Source organism: Schistocerca americana, chromosome 11, assembly GCF_021461395.2.
Source record: "Schistocerca americana isolate TAMUIC-IGC-003095 chromosome 11, iqSchAmer2.1, whole genome shotgun sequence".
Classification (NCBI taxonomy): Eukaryota; Metazoa; Arthropoda; class Insecta; order Orthoptera; family Acrididae; genus Schistocerca; species Schistocerca americana.
The window spans coordinates 180,941,369-180,962,064 of record NC_060129.1 but is presented as its reverse complement, the minus strand read 5'-3'; the positions used below and the strand labels follow the sequence as shown (position 1 = coordinate 180,962,064).

At 38.6% G+C, this 20,696-nt stretch overlaps 1 protein-coding gene across 1 annotated transcript in view; it reads right to left on the bottom strand.

Annotated features, from left to right (window-relative positions):
- LOC124553503 (putative vitellogenin receptor) overlaps positions 1-20,696 on the bottom strand; it is a 148,450-nt gene that overhangs the window by 70,566 nt on the left and 57,188 nt on the right. Inside the window, exons 27-30 of the mRNA XM_047127356.1 lie at positions 14,891-15,089; positions 7,111-7,305; positions 2,934-3,054; positions 1,816-1,962 (exon numbers count right to left, since the gene is read on the bottom strand). Coding sequence (XP_046983312.1) covers positions 1,816-1,962; positions 2,934-3,054; positions 7,111-7,305; positions 14,891-15,089 — 662 coding nt within the window. The remainder of the gene's footprint in view (positions 1-1,815; positions 1,963-2,933; positions 3,055-7,110; positions 7,306-14,890; positions 15,090-20,696) is intronic.

Genomic DNA, 20,696 nt, shown 5'->3' with positions numbered 1-20,696 from the left:
TCTTAACAGTGAGACACCACCCAAATACAGTAAAAATCTACTTTAAGTCTTTAGAATGCCGTTAGGTATAAAAAATTTAATTTTAGTTAAATTAGTCACATTTACTGTATTTACTCGAATCTAAGCCACACTTTTTTCTGGTTTTTGTAATCCAAAAGACCACCTGCAGCTTAGAATCGAGTGACAAGCAAGCAGAAGTTCTGAAAAAATGTTTGTAGGTGCCACTACAACTAACTTCTGCTGTCGAATATATGTAGTGCTACACAGACATGCTTTGTAGGCACAAAGATAAATACTGGCACCAAAACCTCTGCGTCAGTAAATTAATAAAAAAGGTGGAAGACGAGCTTTTTTTCCTCCGCCCCGAGTTTCGACCACTGCACTTTCATACATTATCCAACGAAGTAAATACAAATTCCGTATTGTTCATCTTCGAATGTAGCAGCATTTCAATGTACTACGAAAATCCACTGGCAAGACTGTTTGGGATGTTTGTCAATATGGTCAACTCTACGTTCTGAATTTTTTCCTACCTGTGAGAAGAGATGGTTGCTAATAGGAACTTTTATGAATTGTTAATCACATGCAGTATTCTCTTCACGATAAGAATAATATGAATATAAACATTTTGCCATGTATTCTTTCGCGTTTGCTGCTATCTCATTTAAATCCTGTCTGCCTAATAAACTACGAAACTAGAGTGAGACAACAGCAAATGCGGAAGAATATACGTATCGTGTCCTGTTCATATTATTATTCTTATACCTAACAGTCAAATGAAGCACAGCAACTGACTAGATTTTTAAATCTAAGATGACTAATCTCTCTGCAGAATTTGATGTACTAAAGAAGCGGCCGCAAAGATTTTCAAACAGAGAAAAATTTTAGCTAAACTCTCGTTCAGAACATCTATTTCACGCAGTCTATTATTTGGTTCTTGTTGATCATTATCAAAGAAAGCAGCAGTGTGAGTAACAAGTAGTCTCTTGCCATTGTTTTGCTGATGAGACGATTCCTCTTTTTTAATTTTAAGCGGCAGTAGCGCGCATAAAAGCAAGCCGTGCTGCGAGCAGCGACAGGCCGTAAACACGCACTATCAGAATGTGACAATGCATGAAACAGTACAGTAATGCATTTTCAGCTTAGAGTGACATGAACACCTATAACAAAGAGAACAGCACTTATGAGATCAAAGAAAAGTAAGCAATCAATTCAAACCAGACGGAGCACTTGAAAAAGGAAGGGTACCCGTATAAATACGGACGGAGCGCCTGACGCATAGCAATGACTACCTGGTAACGCTTAACTGCTAAGCTTACGACTAACGAAACTACTGTCGCTGTATCGTCATTCATTCGACCTAAATTGTGTCTCATATTACAATGGACCAACTTTGTTTTGATATGCAGGTGTGGCCTAAAACTTCTTTCCCCCCTCTAATTTAAAGTCGCAAATTTCAGGTGCGGCTTAAATTTGGGAAATTTGTTTTCCTTTATTTCGAGTCATTTTCCCAGGTGCGGCTTAGATTCGAGTAAATACGGTAATGCCATCATACTGCTTTAGGATCTTGATACCCCACACATCTTTTAATATCAGTATGTATGAAGAGAATCTAATTGAGTCTGTAAGGCTCCCTTTTAACATTAGATAAGATCATGATGCTCTGAATCAAAGGAATAGCTGCAGTAAACCGGTTCCAGGATGACCAGCTGTAGTGGCCCAGCAGGCCTAGAGTCTTAAAGCAAACACAGAGCAGCATCAAGTGCTGATGGACATGTGCCGACACCAGCCAGGCCCACCACAGAGACTAGTTACCATCCACAGAGCTGTAGACGACTGCATCGACATGGCGGACACTCTTGGCCAACATGACTGACTGGGTCTGCCGGCCCAGCAGCCGGTGCTCCACCTGGATTATGTGGCTCCCAGCCACTGCCACCACCACTTCCTTCTTCAGCACAGCTGAAACAGTTACCAGTAGTTGTAAGCACTGGGTGGGACACAGTGGAGAAATGACCTTCATATATACATAAGATTGCTGCAGTATGAACAAGCCACTGACTGCCCAGTCCATAGCACTAAGGACAAATTTTAACTCTGTTGAGAGTATCTTTTCTGAAATTCCACCCCAAAGGTGGGACAGGAATAAAACTTTTCAAAACATCACTTTTGAGGTACTTTTTAAGAGGACCTACAAAAATTTGTATTTGGTTCTTGTCAGTAATTAAACGTGTTTCAGCATTTTTCAAAATTTAACACTTATCAGAAACAGTGGTTGAAAGTAAATAATGAAAAATTATAGAAGTATCTAAATATATGCCTAAGGAAACTGGTATTTCACTTCAACCCCTAAGTTACATAGGATGAAAATTTAAGAAAATAATATCTAAAGGATAGTTGCTACCCCCATAGAGCAGATATGTTTGGTCACAGGCAGGAACAACAAAAAAAGACTGCCTTTCTGTTGTGCCTGTCTGAAACAGGACATCTGTGCTATATGGAGATTAGTGACTTCCATAATGTTACATTCCATCTTAGATTTTCCATTTTAAGAAAATAGTTCTACTGAAAAATTTTTTAAAGTTAAATCTATGAGAATTGTTCTTTCACTTCTCAGGTATAAAGTAACGTATTGGGGGGGGGGGGATGAAAGTTTCTACAGAAATATCCTACAAGAACAGAAAATGCACGATTAACAAAAACTTGACTAGAATTGCTAGCTCAGAAGTACACTGAGAAAATACTATGTTTCTATGGCATTCAGTGTGAAAAGTGAACTTGATAAGGTAAAACCAAATTTATGCAGACTGTCTGCACGAGTGAAGCACTACACACTAAGGTAGTTTAAATTACAGCTTGAAGCCGTCTGTAATATCACTGCAATTTAAAGTCACAGGTGAAACCACGAGTTGCCTTTTAACTTTAAATCTCACCTCGGCATGAATGCTGATCAAAACCAAGTTCTTTGTCCACAGGGCAGGCACATGTGTACGATGAGTTAGGGGCCAGCATACAAATATCACTGCAGCCAGCATCTTTGCAGGGATTCTCCAGCTGGAAACAAGTTCCCAGTTACAGGTCACACTTCACAATGTTTCAGCATTACTGTGATTAGGTTACATTTGCTAAATTGCAGTAATCACCTAAGGTAATTATTTTCAGTAAGGTAAAGGTCTCAATGTTGTTCACACAATGAGAAGCATGTGTGTGTGAGAAGAGACCATCCCTTGCTTCATATTTTTATAAATTAACTTCTTGTTGCAATGTATTTTTTTTACTTTGCAGATGCATTCCACCTTTCACATTTAAGCCACTGCCTTATTTTTATGGCACTATCTTTTAAATAAAGCCCACTTGCAACAGGTGAATGCGTAATCACTAGTGTGAATACATGTATATTCCCAGCAAGCTTTCAACACATTTAAGTACCATTTGCAACCATTTCATCTGTGTACCAAGTTTTTACAATGTGTACGGAAACAGTCACCCATTGACTGGAATACCATATGCAATTTAATAGAGCACTTTGGCAGCTGTGGAAATTTACCTTAGCTAACCACCTCTGATTTCTGAATATTTGATTTACGTGAACAAAAATTAAAAGGAGCAACAATTCAACTGGCAACAGAATTTCAACAGGTTTCAAGGTCAGTTTTGTACAACATTTGAAGAACTGAATTACAGAAACTTTGTTCTGGGGTGTTTTGAGACTTGGGTCAGGGAACAGAGACTGGGCTGTACTTCATAGCTTTTAATTTTTCTTTACAATATCAGGAGTGAGATTCACTTTTTGGACCTCAGGTGACAAACCAAGCAACAGGCAATGAAATGGTGATTCACATTGTTGCCAACCAGAAAAAGCCATACAATTTCAGCAGAAAGTGAAGAGAAACCCGTCACCTGTCACCTGTCACCTGTCACTGGAGGGGTGTGTGTGTGTGTGTGTGTGTGTGTGTGTGTGTGTAGCCAATTTGGTAATTACTAGAGGAACTAATGGATCAGGTAAATTTAAGTGGAAGATAATTTTGAGTTAAAAAGTGTAGTCAAGAGAACAACAGGCAGATAAGTTAGCTGCCTGACTGAAGGGGTTGAGAAAGATGGTCTGACTACAGTAGATCACAAGCATCAATGTTTCTCGTGCTCATCTTTTGTATATGTGTGGAGTTAACTAGGAGGGCCTTAATCCAGCAATATATAAAGTGCCCAATACCAGATAAAGTTTATCTGGAACTCAGATTTTTCAAATTTCCTGATAAATGCAGACTGTTTTGGGGAAATCTCAGTTAACTTGTGTAATATCTAACTACAATAGCTGCAACCAAGTTATATATTTTAAACTTACAACAGGTTTAAGTTCTTATGGTTGAACTCTACAAACAATTTAAGCAACAGTTTTGTCCTCATAGCTGATATTAACATTAGCTTTGTTAATTCACAAGTCTGGTTTTGAGTTTGTTTACTATCTGAATTAAGTAATCAGACTTTTCCATAAAATAGGGAAGCTCTAGGCTTCTGTGTAAGTGTGACATTGTGGGATCAGATGTCCCACTTCCCCACATTTGACTGAATGTGTGTGTGCATATTTAGGTAGGTAGCAGCAGCCCAATTTTGAGATGTGTTTTATGGTCAGCCCAGATCAGAGTTAATCTTTTTCTACAAGGGAGGCAAGCCATAAATAGGCACTTTTACTTGCTGGGTGAAGCCTTTTGCTACTTGGTGCCATGGATGAATGGCAGGGAGAGAATTATCTCCACACTGTCAAATGCTTGCCAGAGTGCAAATTTTTATATTTCTGCAAATTATTGTTCGTAAAGACACCTGTAGACACATTCTGACTGGAATACATGCACATGTATGTCTCATTTAGACTTTCACATTATAGGCAATACACGGGGTTCAAAGTTATTCCCGTGGGTAACGAATCTTTCAGCAACTTTAGACAAATGAAAATGTCCACCAGAAACAGCTTTTTTCTTAAATTATGGTTTTAGGGCACAAAACTGCTAGTCATAAGCACCCATTCTGAGGCTTAGTAAGGTGTAAAAACCACATTTTAAACCAGAAGCAATGGGATCTAAACTAAGGAGGGAAACAAAAGAGGAAATCTGAGAACTATTGAAGTGGGGGTTGTTTTCCCTGAAAAAGAGCTTCAAATGACATCCCACTGACAAACTTGAGGATACTATCGGCTGAGTGCATGTCAACTGCTGATAGGGAAGACAGATCAGTTTACAGCTGGAAACAAGCGTGTAAGAGATTAAAATAGGGGCACTGAAGTAAAAGGTGTCATCCATGATTGATACCATAGGAGAGGATTGTTACTTAAACAATGTCTATTGCTAGAAAGACCGTGCCCTATCTGGAGGGGGAGTTAAAATTACCTCGCGGCAATGAGGCCAGGAGGAAGAGGTCCAAGCACGTTGAAGAGATTTTATGTCTTATCGGGATGTGTAGACCAATGTGTGTGCGCGCACCATAAAAGAGCCATGCAATGACGAAGTGCTCTGTAGATCGGCAAAGGGCACCTTGTGAACAGCGGGCCAAGGAAGAGAGACTGCAGCCTTTGCCACTTATCAGATGCCTCGTTTATGCCGATACCAACATGCCCTGAGAGCCAGAGGAATGCAACAGAACCCCCATGTGGAGTCAGTCCTGAATCGGGTGGACCAGATAAAGAACTTTGAGGTTCAGAAGAGAAGTGAGGGAATCCGAGCATGATATATTGTAGCCTCTTATGTCGATGGATGTACCGGACAGCCTGGAGAATAGTTTTTACTGCAGAGCTTCAAGCTGAACACTAGTCGGGAAGCCTAAATCTAATAGGGGGGTCATGAACAATATAGGCACTCCCAACACCAAATGGGGTCTGAGCTATCTGTGTAAATAACTGTGGCATTCTCCATTTGTGTGCATAGAGAAGCAAAGGCTTGACACTAAATTATGGACAGGGGGGGGGAGGGTGTCCTATCCTTGGGAGGATGGCAAAGGTCTCTGAGAAGAGAAGTCCCGTGATGGTGAAGGCAAGTTGGTGTTGTACCTCTTTGTCAAGAAAGTCTTAGGGAATGGGAAGGAAAGGGAATTTAGCAGTTGACAGAAGCAACTCCCAGTGGTAGTAAAGCAGAAGGGCAGTCTGCATACCCTAAAACCAAGGAGGCATAAAAAAGTGGTCAGATGAGCAGGCATGGAAGACAGATTACTAGTACAATGACTTAAGGACAGCTTGACGATTGGCCAGTGGATGTTCACCAGTCCCAGTGTAAAGGCTTTCCATAGGGCTGGTGTGAAAAGCTCTAGAAGCTAAACAACTCATGGTGGTGGGGAGTAGACACCAAAGAATAGACATTCATGCAGAGGAGTAAAATATGCTTCCATAGTCTAACTGAGTGCACTAGGGCACGATATAGGTAGACGAGGACCACTGTCCCCTCCCAGGGGGTACCACCCAGAACACAGGGTTTTGAGGGTCTGCAGACAGACAGCTGAAATATATGAAATGTGGGGAGACCAGCACAGTTTTTTTTTGTCAAACACAAGTCCCAAGAATTTGGCAATATCCATGTATGTAAGGTCAAAAGGACCTAGATCTAGGCAAGGCAGATGAACCTCCATACAAAGCCAAAAATTTACTCAGTCATACTGGGAGAAAATCTGAAGCCAGTTTCAATGTTCTACAAGTGGAGGTAGTCGAGACAGCCTTTACGACATCATTGAAGAAGACTGGTCTGTTGAGACCTGTAGTAGATTGTAAAATCAACTAAGGGAGCTCCGAAGCATTGGGAAGGAGATAATCCATAACTGGATTTATGGCAATAGCAAACAGTACAACTCTGCGCACGGAGCCCTGGGGAACCCAGTTTTCTTATGAAAAATTGGTTTTCACCCACACCTTAAATGTGTGCTTTGTCCATGAATGAAGCCTGGAAAGAGCTAATCCACATTTAAAGAGCATTGTTTAGTGTGACTTTCAGCAGAAGAAATACAGTGATCAACAAATATTTCAAATACTTTTATTCTTGAACTACAAAGTCTACAGATTGCCTAATAAATTTTTACCAGTCACAGAAACAAGATAAGTAGGATGAAAGGTTTAAGCCTCTCCCAGATACTTACCGAGGGATGTAGGGCAGGGTGGTAAACTTTTATTCCGTAAATGTGGCTTCTGAGTGACCGCAACATGACTTTGTAGTTCTTTCCTGTAAACTTGTGACACGAGGCAATCTGCTGGTCTTCCCAGTCCGACCAGTACAGGGTGTTCTCGAAGACTGCGATCGAGAATGGGTGCTTCACAGCTGTTTCCAGAATTACCTGCAAGGTAAAATTATTTTAAATCCAGCAGTACACAGTTCTCATAAGCCACAGCTTAAACAATAGTCTCATGCTTTGTATCATGAGGGAAATGTGATGTTAAAGTATTTTTAACTAACTTACATCTTAACAGATATGTTTCCCACATGTTGGAAATATGGTCCCTCAAGTAACAGTTTTCACATATTTCAGAGTCCTGCTTGGTAAAATGTTTTACACCAGCAAAACTTCACCTAGTCAAATACCCATTTCAGTTTGACATTGTTCTTGTCTACACTCAGCTACGATTTTTTGGTATATTTACACAGCATATGGTCATATGTGACAAGCCTGTAAGAATCACCATCTCTTTACAACCAACTGCGCCATCTGAGCATACCAACCAGTTATTTTAAGAGTGAGCTTACTACCATGTTATCTGGTACCAGTTGCAGAGCAGTGGCAACAAGAATTTTACTTTCAAATTTCATTGAATTATTGGCCACATTCTAAAAATTTAAATTGCCATCAAACTCCTCATTACAGTGTATAATTTTGTTAAAGAAACACGTTACAGTTAGAAATTCTCGAGACAGTTCAATTGCCTGTACAAAAATACCTGGCCTTTTTCATCCAGTATTTGATAAAGAGCACTATGACTTCAAATAGAGCTTGCACACCATTTCAAAATCTCATTGACACCATATTTCAGTCCATAGTAGAAAATATAAGGTGTCTTTCGAGAGGATACATTTTTAATACCACATATGATGCGCATTATTTACACAAATCAAGGGTTAGTAAATTTCAGTATTAGCAAAAGTTTTGTAAGATAACCTTTCCACATTACACTTGCAGCACTTAGGATGTATGACAAATGATGCTACTTTATTTTACTCATCTCTACAATTTTACAATATTTAGATTCTGGATTAGAATTTGAGACCAATTTGAAACACACAAAGGATGTATAGGAAAGGTATTACTGAAGCCTTGCCATCAGTTGGAAGGATGTGTTTAGGATGCAGTGAGCTTACAAGATGTGAATGAACAGTGGCATTAGATTTGTAATGAGAATTGCTTGTTTATATACCCAAATCTTAGTTATGTTTTATCATTTGATCAAGGTGGCATTTATTAATACTTATTAAATTGTGTTTTGATAAATACAGTCTTTCAAGGTATTTAAAATGGGAGTAAGTTATGTTTCTAAAGAAACTTTATGAACAATTTTTGCAGTTTAATACTTCTCAAGTGACGACCTTTCAGATTTGTTATCTAAGAAACATTAACTGAGAAAACCATTAACTTTACACAGACTGCACAGCCATTATCTGCATACTTTGAATTTATGGGCCTAGAGTGTCTGCCAAGACATTTGCAATGCTGGCAACTTCAGAGGTTTCAGTGACAAAGCCATTACTAAGAAGTTCAGCAAGTTTAACCTCTCAACATAAATCTCCTAAGTTCTGGTTTATTTTGACAAACCAGAAAATCCTGAACACACATGCAGCTTAAGAGACCTTTGAAATATAGAACTGAGCATACATCTCTTTCAGCACTGGTAGTCAAGTATTTGGCTGGTAGAGAGCATCTGGTCTACATCTGTAGCATAGCTGTTCAGTTGAGGTCATTATCAATAGATGTCTTTGCTGTGTGCAGCTTTGACTACTCAATTCATGCCCTTTTTGACTTATGTAAGTAATGCTTTCAGGGAAGGGTGTCTATAGTCATCCCAAGTTTGAATTTAGTGGCCCAGAAAGTGAAGAATTATGTTATTTCATTGGATACTGAAAGGGATAACAGTGTCAGTTGAGAAGTTGACGTCAGTGGTGCAAGAAACTCACTGTGCTCCAACCAGTTCAAAGATTTATGTTCACAAGAAATTAAGAAATACAGACTTAATAGCTACACAAAAATAACTGTTTCATGGTATTTTAATCAAAGTCCTGTACTGAAGTATATGAAGTTCGTGGACAAAGTTCTGGAATTTCTTGAATAAATTTTTTCCACACTTCACTGACTGCATGGTCTCTTGAAATACTCTTCCACCACTTATACACCACTACCAAGTTTCCACTTCTACAAGCAGTCTTGGTACACCTCTTCCTAGATTGCACAAAGTACCAGCTGCAAATTTTTAATGCATCTATTGTTGCAAATAATCATCCTTTTGATACCGTTTTCAACTTTTGGAAATGAAAGAAGTCTGCTGTGGCCTCACCTGGTGAGTATGGAGGATAAGGCAGCACAGTGATTTTGTTTCATGCAGTAGTTGTGCACTAACAGGGATGAATCTGAGTGCAGTATTGTGATGCAAGAGCCACAAATTGTCTCTCCGCATTTGAGGTCATTTCCTGATTTTCTTGCAAGCATCCGAACATGTCCTGATAGTACCACTGATTAACAGTTCATCCCTGTGGCACGAATTCATGATTAACTAACCCTTTAAAGAAAACTATCAGCATGGCAGACATGTGACCTGACAAGTTTTTTTGGTCTCTAAGAACCTTTCCCAACTCATTAAATCAGATCAGCCTCAACCTTAACACCATAGATCCACATCTGATCAGCAGTTTGTAGTGATTCGAGAATTTCTGCGGGAATTCTAGAACCACTCGCCTTTCTACTGTAACATTTTGAAAGTGTTAGAGTATACATACTGCACAACATGTTTGTATGTGCAGATGGGAAAGGAGTTACGAGCACAAGGTAGTTACGTCTAACAGCATCTACAAGTGTTTGCTGCTCGCGCCACGAAAGCTGTATTGGAAGAACAAAAGTGATTATGTAGTATTCTTTGCGGTTTTAGCGACTATTGTTAAAGAAAAATGAATTTATTATAGACTTAATTACTTCATGTATTGGACTTTGAAGGGAAGTTGGGTTCATAAATTATGTGGTTGCTAAATCAACTTTATTGCAGATTTATTTTATTGAGTGACGCAAGACGAATTGGTTGACTTGTAAACATTTGAATATTGATGTGAGAAATGGTGAATGTTATTTATGGAAGTTGAAATATATCAGGACTGAACTAAAAGTATTCTAGTACTAAATTATTTCAAAATTAGAGAGTTAATTCCTGTTAACCAGCAGTATTCTTTGGAGAACAAGGTTTTGGTGATCAACTGAGCCAGCAATCCAGAGATCGGATGTGCACATGTGAGGGGTGAATTTCGCAATCCAACTTCACATCATTTCTTATTGTCCACATCATTAGAAGTTATGATTCTCTTGAACACCTTTCTCATTTGTTTGAGCCAAAATCTCTTCACACCTGCAAGGGGAAGGTTTTTCTCATCTTATGAGCCATGGGATGAGCTTTGTGGCAACCCCACATTCCAAGATGCTGTGTTAAGATTTCATGACAATGCAACAGAAATATTAAATTCTTCCGCAATCTCTGAGACAGACTTCTTACCCCTCTAACTGCCTTCTCAAAAATTTGCAAACTGACAATATTCTACTCAATGCGACACTGAATAACAGACATACAAGCTTCTGGCACTTCCACATTAAACAGGTGTGCATGGGGATGCAAACTGCATTTTGCTCCAAATTACGATTGTTACACAATGTAGCATATGAGGCCTGTTCAAAAAATTTTGATAGTGATACTCAAATTTTAAAACACATTTTGAACTTAAAAGTCTGCCTTTATATGTATGCACAGTGTTATTTTATTAATATAGAGAGTAACATTTCACATGGGAAAAATATATCTAGAAACAAAGATGTAACTTACCAAATGAAAGCACTGGTATGTTGATAGACACAACATTAGAGCTTTCGCAACCTAAGGTTGCTTCGTAACCTAAGGTTGCTTCGTAACCTAAGGTTGCTTCGTAACCTAAGGTTGCTTCGTAACCTAAGGTTGCTTCGTAACCTAAGGTTGCTTCGTAACCTAAGGTTGCTTCGTAACCTAAGGTTGCTTCGTAACCTAAGGTTGCTTCGTAACCTAAGGTTGCTTCGTAACCTAAGGTTGCTTCGTAACCTAAGGTTGCTTCGTAACCTAAGGTTGCTTCGTAACCTAAGGTTGCTTCGTAACCTAAGGTTGCTTCGTAACCTAAGGTTGCTTCGTAACCTAAGGTTGCTTCGTAACCTAAGGTTGCTTCGTAACCTAAGGTTGCTTCGTAACCTAAGGTTGCTTCGTAACCTAAGGTTGCTTCGTAACCTAAGGTTGCTTCGTAACCTAAGGTTGCTTCGTAACCTAAGGTTGCTTCGTAACCTAAGGTTGCTTCGTAACCTAAGGTTGCTTCGTAACCTAAGGTTGCTTCGTAACCTAAGGTTGCTTCGTAACCTAAGGTTGCTTCGTAACCTAAGGTTGCTTCGTAACCTAAGGTTGCTTCGTAACCTAAGGTTGCTTCGTAACCTAAGGTTGCTTCGTAACCTAAGGTTGCTTCGTAACCTAAGGTTGCTTCGTAACCTAAGGTTGCTTCGTAACCTAAGGTTGCTTCGTAACCTAAGGTTGCTTCGTAACCTAAGGTTGCTTCGTAACCTAAGGTTGCTTCGTAACCTAAGGTTGCTTCGTAACCTAAGGTTGCTTCGTAACCTAAGGTTGCTTCGTAACCTAAGGTTGCTTCGTAACCTAAGGTTGCTTCGTAACCTAAGGTTGCTTCGTAACCTAAGGTTGCTTCGTAACCTAAGGTTGCTTCGTAACCTAAGGTTGCTTCGTAACCTAAGGTTGCTTCGTAACCTAAGGTTGCTTCGTAACCTAAGGTTGCTTCGTAACCTAAGGTTGCTTCGTAACCTAAGGTTGCTTCGTAACCTAAGGTTGCTTCGTAACCTAAGGTTGCTTCGTAACCTAAGGTTGCTTCGTAACCTAAGGTTGCTTCGTAACCTAAGGTTGCTTCGTAACCTAAGGTTGCTTCGTAACCTAAGGTTGCTTCGTAACCTAAGGTTGCTTCGTAACCTAAGGTTGCTTCGTAACCTAAGGTTGCTTCGTAACCTAAGGTTGCTTCGTAACCTAAGGTTGCTTCGTAACCTAAGGTTGCTTCGTAACCTAAGGTTGCTTCGTAACCTAAGGTTGCTTCGTAACCTAAGGTTGCTTCGTAACCTAAGGTTGCTTCGTAACCTAAGGTTGCTTCGTAACCTAAGGTTGCTTCGTAACCTAAGGTTGCTTCGTAACCTAAGGTTGCTTCGTAACCTAAGGTTGCTTCGTAACCTAAGGTTGCTTCGTAACCTAAGGTTGCTTCGTAACCTAAGGTTGCTTCGTAACCTAAGGTTGCTTCGTAACCTAAGGTTGCTTCGTAACCTAAGGTTGCTTCGTAACCTAAGGTTGCTTCGTAACCTAAGGTTGCTTCGTAACCTAAGGTTGCTTCGTAACCTAAGGTTGCTTCGTAACCTAAGGTTGCTTCGTAACCTAAGGTTGCTTCGTAACCTAAGGTTGCTTCGTAACCTAAGGTTGCTTCGTAACCTAAGGTTGCTTCGTAACCTAAGGTTGCTTCGTAACCTAAGGTTGCTTCGTAACCTAAGGTTGCTTCGTAACCTAAGGTTGCTTCGTAACCTAAGGTTGCTTCGTAACCTAAGGTTGCTTCGTAACCTAAGGTTGCTTCGTAACCTAAGGTTGCTTCGTAACCTAAGGTTGCTTCGTAACCTAAGGTTGCTTCGTAACCTAAGGTTGCTTCGTAACCTAAGGTTGCTTCGTAACCTAAGGTTGCTTCGTAACCTAAGGTTGCTTCGTAACCTAAGGTTGCTTCGTAACCTAAGGTTGCTTCGTAACCTAAGGTTGCTTCGTAACCTAAGGTTGCTTCGTAACCTAAGGTTGCTTCGTAACCTAAGGTTGCTTCGTAACCTAAGGTTGCTTCGTAACCTAAGGTTGCTTCGTAACCTAAGGTTGCTTCGTAACCTAAGGTTGCTTCGTAACCTAAGGTTGCTTCGTAACCTAAGGTTGCTTCGTAACCTAAGGTTGCTTCGTAACCTAAGGTTGCTTCGTAACCTAAGGTTGCTTCGTAACCTAAGGTTGCTTCGTAACCTAAGGTTGCTTCGTAACCTAAGGTTGCTTCGTAACCTAAGGTTGCTTCGTAACCTAAGGTTGCTTCGTAACCTAAGGTTGCTTCGTAACCTAAGGTTGCTTCGTAACCTAAGGTTGCTTCGTAACCTAAGGTTGCTTCGTAACCTAAGGTTGCTTCGTAACCTAAGGTTGCTTCGTAACCTAAGGTTGCTTCGTAACCTAAGGTTGCTTCGTAACCTAAGGTTGCTTCGTAACCTAAGGTTGCTTCGTAACCTAAGGTTGCTTCGTAACCTAAGGTTGCTTCGTAACCTAAGGTTGCTTCGTAACCTAAGGTTGCTTCGTAACCTAAGGTTGCTTCGTAACCTAAGGTTGCTTCGTAACCTAAGGTTGCTTCGTAACCTAAGGTTGCTTCGTAACCTAAGGTTGCTTCGTAACCTAAGGTTGCTTCGTAACCTAAGGTTGCTTCGTAACCTAAGGTTGCTTCGTAACCTAAGGTTGCTTCGTAACCTAAGGTTGCTTCGTAACCTAAGGTTGCTTCGTAACCTAAGGTTGCTTCGTAACCTAAGGTTGCTTCGTAACCTAAGGTTGCTTCGTAACCTAAGGTTGCTTCGTAACCTAAGGTTGCTTCGTAACCTAAGGTTGCTTCGTAACCTAAGGTTGCTTCGTAACCTAAGGTTGCTTCGTAACCTAAGGTTGCTTCGTAACCTAAGGTTGCTTCGTAACCTAAGGTTGCTTCGTAACCTAAGGTTGCTTCGTAACCTAAGGTTGCTTCGTAACCTAAGGTTGCTTCGTAACCTAAGGTTGCTTCGTAACCTAAGGTTGCTTCGTAACCTAAGGTTGCTTCGTAACCTAAGGTTGCTTCGTAACCTAAGGTTGCTTCGTAACCTAAGGTTGCTTCGTAACCTAAGGTTGCTTCGTAACCTAAGGTTGCTTCGTAACCTAAGGTTGCTTCGTAACCTAAGGTTGCTTCGTAACCTAAGGTTGCTTCGTAACCTAAGGTTGCTTCGTAACCTAAGGTTGCTTCGTAACCTAAGGTTGCTTCGTAACCTAAGGTTGCTTCGTAACCTAAGGTTGCTTCGTAACCTAAGGTTGCTTCGTAACCTAAGGTTGCTTCGTAACCTAAGGTTGCTTCGTAACCTAAGGTTGCGATAGCTCGAAGTGCGTGTGCGTGTGCGCCTCTCTCCATACCAATGCTTTCATTTGGTAAGTTACATCATCTTTGTTTTTAGATATATTTTTCCCCACAATGTTATTTTCATTGATAAGTATTCTTTGGAATAATTTGGAAAACTTAAGGCATTATTTGTCTGTGCCCAACCAACAGTGAGACACATCAGCCCACTACTTAAGATCAGAGTCCCATCTTTGTGTGTTATGGATATTGGAATGGGACTGTTTTACTTAGCACTAACACCACTTTTCCAATTTTAATCGTCCATTTCCACCGAAGTACAGTGTGCTTTTGAATGTGTGGTCTGTACATAATAACTTCAACGACTGGATTAAATCTCAGTAGCCAAGAAACAAATTCTGTGCTTCCTGACAGTTCATGACCTACCTCTGCTTATTTATCTGTTGTCTGATACATTACCAAGAGCTCTGAGGAAGTCTTCCCAGAGCGGTTTGTTTCAAATTCATTTTCCTACATACCCTGCGATCGCTGCCATCCAAGTTGACGGATTCTATTGACTGCAGCTTGGCATCAACCCAGTACAAGCGCTCATTGCCAATGTCTATGGTTATCCCGTTGGGCCAGTGCACACCAACCACGAAGGGCCGTGGTGAGGATCCATCCATGCCAGCTGTCGCAATTTTCGGGTTCTTGCCCCAGTCAGACCAGTACATTGACCTGCACAATATGTGACCATTAGCTTACAGGAAAATAAATATCATGTTCTGAAAGACAATGGCTTACAACAAATACATAGCAAGCTTTTAATCACTTTCTAGCAAAAACTAAGAAAACCAGCACAGTTCAAAATATAAAGCATTACAGTATATGCTACACTCCATGCAATACACATCAGATCAGTAATCACTCCAGCCTCTTGCAGTGGGATTACTACAGTCACCTCTCTTAGAAGCACAAATCCCACAGGATGATTAAAATTGATGATTAAAATTAAAGGCATGTTTTGCTGTTACAACTATACATGCTTAATTCATCCGAATGACAAGGTGTCTCTCCAGACATTGGCTCTGAGCACTATGGGACTAAACATCTATGGTCATCAGTCCCCTAGAACTTAGAACTACTTAAACCTAACTAACCTAAGGACATCACACAACACCCAGCCATCACGAGGCAGAGAAAATCCCTGACCCGCCGGGAATCGAACCCGGGAACCCGGGCGTGGGAAGCGAGAACGCTACCGCACGACCACAAGATGTGGGCTCTCCAGACATTGAACACCTCAAATGTAGACAGGCAACAGACCTATGAACTAATGTTTCATGATAAAACTTTAATGTATTTAAGAATGAGCAAGCAAATCAACTAGATTCTGAACTAGCTACAGTTTGTACTCCAGGACATCACCGAATATGCTATTTAAAATTCGGTTGACAGCATTTTAGACGATTGACAACATTACACAAATCCTGATAAATGAATTCAGGACACGTGACATTTTTTGAAGAACTTTAAGCTTATGACTTTCCAAGTTATCATTAGTAAATGGTTCACTTAATACAGAGGTGTTAAGAGAGGTACTGTTGAAGTCCAACTTGTTTGGAAGTGGGAAATTTAAGGACAGACTGGTTCCAGCAAAGAATTTTTTTGAAACTGTAGTGACTGAGGTGGTAGAAGAATTGAAAAGACCAAGATTGAAGCAATAGTGTTTGCAGGTCACTATGATGTAAGTGAAACAGGATTTTCAGGAACAGTTGGATGTTTGGGAAGAAACTGTATGGAATGAAATTTATGTAAACAAATGTGAGCTGCTGCTTACAACTAGAAACCTAGATCAACTATCAGAATAAGGATAGGAGGAACAATTTAAGGTGGAAAGGGTGAAGTATTGGAGAAGTGTGACAGGAGGAAAATGGAAGGCATGAGCCATCATTGTGTGGCAGACAGGCTGAAGCATTCTTGCCAAGTGTTGAAAGGCTGGTGTGGAACAAGGATGTCTCACAAAAGCAAAGACATTATAGAAGCCACTACATCCCAATTTTGACCTATGCATCTGAAATGTGGTTATAGAAGGAAAGATGAGCAGATTACAGGTGTGTGAAATTGCTTTTCAGAAGCAGGGCAACAGTGGGAAGAAGAGGAAATATAATGGAAATATAATGGAAATATAATGGAAATATAATGGAAATATAATGGAAATATAATGGAAATATAATGGAAATATAATGGAAATATAATGGAAATATAATGGAAATATAATGGAAATATAATGGAAATATAATGGAAATATAATGGAAATATAATGGAAATATAATGGAAATATAATGGAAATATAATGGAAATATAATGGAAATATAATGGAAATATAATGGAAATATAATGGAAATATAATGGAAATATAATGGAAATATAATGGAAATATAATGGAAATATAATGGAAATATAATGGAAATATAATGGAAATATAATGGAAATATAATGGAAATATAATGGAAATATAATGGAAATATAATGGAAATATAATGGAAATATAATGGAAATATAATGGAAATATAATGGAAATATAATGGAAATATAATGGAAATATAATGGAAATATAATGGAAATATAATGGAAATATAATGGAAATATAATGGAAATATAATGGAAATATAATGGAAATATAATGGAAATATAATGGAAATATAATGGAAATATAATGGAAATATAATGGAAATATAATGGAAATATAATGGAAATATAATGGAAATATAATGGAAATATAATGGAAATATAATGGAAATATAATGGAAATATAATGGAAATATAATGGAAATATAATGGAAATATAATGGAAATATAATGGAAATATAATGGAAATATAATGGAAATATAATGGAAATATAATGGAAATATAATGGAAATATAATGGAAATATAATGGAAATATAATGGAAATATAATGGAAATATAATGGAAATATAATGGAAATATAATGGAAATATAATGGAAATATAATGGAAATATAATGGAAATATAATGGAAATATAATGGAAATATAATGGAAATATAATGGAAATATAATGGAAATATAATGGAAATATAATGGAAATATAATGGAAATATAATGGAAATATAATGGAAATATAATGGAAATATAATGGAAATATAATGGAAATATAATGGAAATATAATGGAAATATAATGGAAATATAATGGAAATATAATGGAAATATAATGGAAATATAATGGAAATATAATGGAAATATAATGGAAATATAATGGAAATATAATGGAAACAGTGAAACAGAAACCCTTGCAGAGGAAGATAGAAACATCACGACTGATATGGTATGGGCACTAAAAATCAAAAACAAGAGTGTTCCAAGGAGGCACATGAAATGGAAATACAAAAGAAAGATGAAGACCATCTACTCCTTGGCTGAAGAGTGTGAAGGAGTGCTGAAATGAAAAGAGATGGGCTGAACCAGAGTGAACACAGTGAGGTAAGGTCTGGATTGTGAGGCTTATGTTCCTAACAGACAGGCTGGAGCACGAAGTGTCTAAGGTAAGCGAATTGGGTTACTCCTGATGAATCTTCTGATAGGGCAAATTACCATTGGCATTTAACAGAATCCACTCTTGTTGCTCACAAATCTTTTCTCTCATACCAAAAAGAAAAATTAATCTCACTTGTTCTGCTGATTGCACAAGCATCACAAGTAGTTAGTCATCAATAAGTGGAGTTTCACTCAAAGACAAAGGCAAGAAAAAATTCAGCACAGCAAGGAATGCTCACATTCCAGAATGAACAGGAAATTGCAACCAGATCTTGCAAATGCTTCTTAAATTCAGTGGCATCTGGTCTTTAAGTGGTCATTACTGTGATTACAGCATCACAAAATTAGTTTACTTTGTGTACTTCCATTCTACATTTAATGGACTAATTTTCTGTGTCAATTCTAAGCAAAGAACTCTGCACACAACGAACCTATGTATCTTTACCTCATGAAGATAACTGTCTAAAAGACAAAGACTTATGCCTTATGTTTTTAAGGAGTTTGTTGTAAAGAACCCTGCAAGACTTGAGAAGAATTCTTATAAAACATTAAAACACTAGGGGGCAAAAACCACCACTAGCCACACTCTTGAACAAAGTGGAGCAAAGTAAGCTGCCATAATACTTTCTCATTTCCATCGTGAATTTAATGTGCTGGCAGATAAATTTTGAAAATTTAGGTCATTTCTACTTTAAAATTCTTACTCCACCAATGAACTTTAATATGGCATGTATGTGGGTGGATGGATGACATTTGTCAAATTTTGTTGTAGGTCAATATTAACAAAAACCCTGTTAAATTGTCCTGTGTTTCCACAGGGGAAAAATGTCTTATGATATTCCACATCATGGCCAGTGTTGCAAATATGATCCAAGGAGCATGCAAAAATAATGAAACTACATGAATGTTTCAACTACTACACTAGTTTACATGGGCTATTACTGACTAGATGTAGATTGTTAAACTAGGAGCAGTTTCTCATTACCGATGTGACCAAGTAAAGCTTAGATCGATGTGGCTAAAGATGACCAGTATCTTAATAGGTTTTAAGAAGTATTATCAAAACTTTTGCCAATGGGAGTATGTTAACAAGAAATCTCAAATTCTAAAAATTGAGTAAATTTTTAACTACAAAAATTAGGATTAAAGTTGTGGTTTGATTCTATTTTATTGTAGCAATTCTGAAAAGAAAGTTGTTCACAGTTTACACAATATTGGCATGTGGTGAAAATATCTTTTCTATCAGCCCATTAGAGATTCACTTATGACAGGAACTAAATGCACATAAAGATACAAAAGATCTCAGTAAATGGTAAATGTGTGATTTTGGAACACATCTGATGGCACATAATTTTGTTCAACAAAATTTGGGATTTTCCTCCAATAAGCATTGGAAGTGCTAAGCTTCCTATATCCTATCTACAAATGGGGAAATTTGTCAGTAATTTATGTTGTTATACTTTGTAAAATTTAACGATATTTTTATATGTAGGACATTCTCTATTAGTGCAAACGCTTGTATTTTAGATATACTTTGGCAGCAAACTGGTTTGAGTTTATCAGGAGACATCTTTATGCCACAGAAAGTTTTGCAAAGCTAACACCACCCAGACTGCTCAAAGGGTACCTCTTAATAGCCAACAGTATGAGTTGAAGATGAGAAACATCAAGAAAGTCTGCAATTGTCATTTTAAATGCTTGTGACTTTTTCACTGTTCAGGATTTCATTTTTTAGAGCACTCCCTTGGACCAGGAAAAAATTTGAATGTGGAGGAAGGTGTCATGTGGTGTCCAACTCTAAACTTAAAATATCTGGAGAGGCCAATGTTAAATAGGAAGTATAACTATTCCCTACTTATCTTAGAAGAAAGATTAAGGCAAACCTACGTTTCTAGCATTTGTAGACTTAGAGAAAGCTTTTGACAATGTTGACTGGAGTACTCTCTTTCAAATTCTAAAGGTGGCAGGGGTAAAATACAGGGAGCGAAAGGCTATTTACAATTTGTACAGAAACCAGATGGCAGTTATAAGAGTCGAGGGACATGAAAGGGAAGCAGTGGTTGGGAAGGGAGTAAGACAGGGTTGTAGCCTCTCCCCGATGTTGTTCAATCTGTATATTGAGCAAGCAGTAAAGGAAACAAAAGAAAAATTCGGAGTAGGTATTAAAATTCATGGAGAAGAAATCAAAACTTTGAGGTTCGCCGATGACATTGTAATTCTGTCAGAGACAGCAAAGGACTTGGAAGAGCAGTTGAATGGAATGGAAAGTATCTTGAAAGGAGGATATAAGATGAACATCAACAAAAGCAAAACAAGGATAATGGAATGTAGTCTAATTAAGTCGGGTGATGCTGAGGGAATTAGATTAGGAAATGAGGCACTTAAAGTAGTAAAGGAGTTTTGCTATTTGGGGAGCAAAATAACTGATGATGGTCGAAGTAGAGAGGATATAAAATGTAGGCTGGCAATGGCAAGGAAAGCGTTTCTGAAGAAGAGAAATTTGTTAACATCCAGTATTGATTTAAGTGTCAGGAAGTCCTTTCTGAAAGTATTCGTATGGAGTGTAGCCATGTATGGAAGTGAAACATGGACGATAAATAGTTTGGACAAGAAGAGAATAGAAGCTTTCGAAATGTGGTGCTACAGAAGAATGCTGAAGATTAGATGGGTAGATCACATAACTAATGAGGAAGTATTGAATAGGATTGGGGAGAAGAGAAGTTTGTGGCACAACTTGATCAGAAGAAGGGATCGGTTGGTAGGACATGTTCTGAGGCATCAAGGGA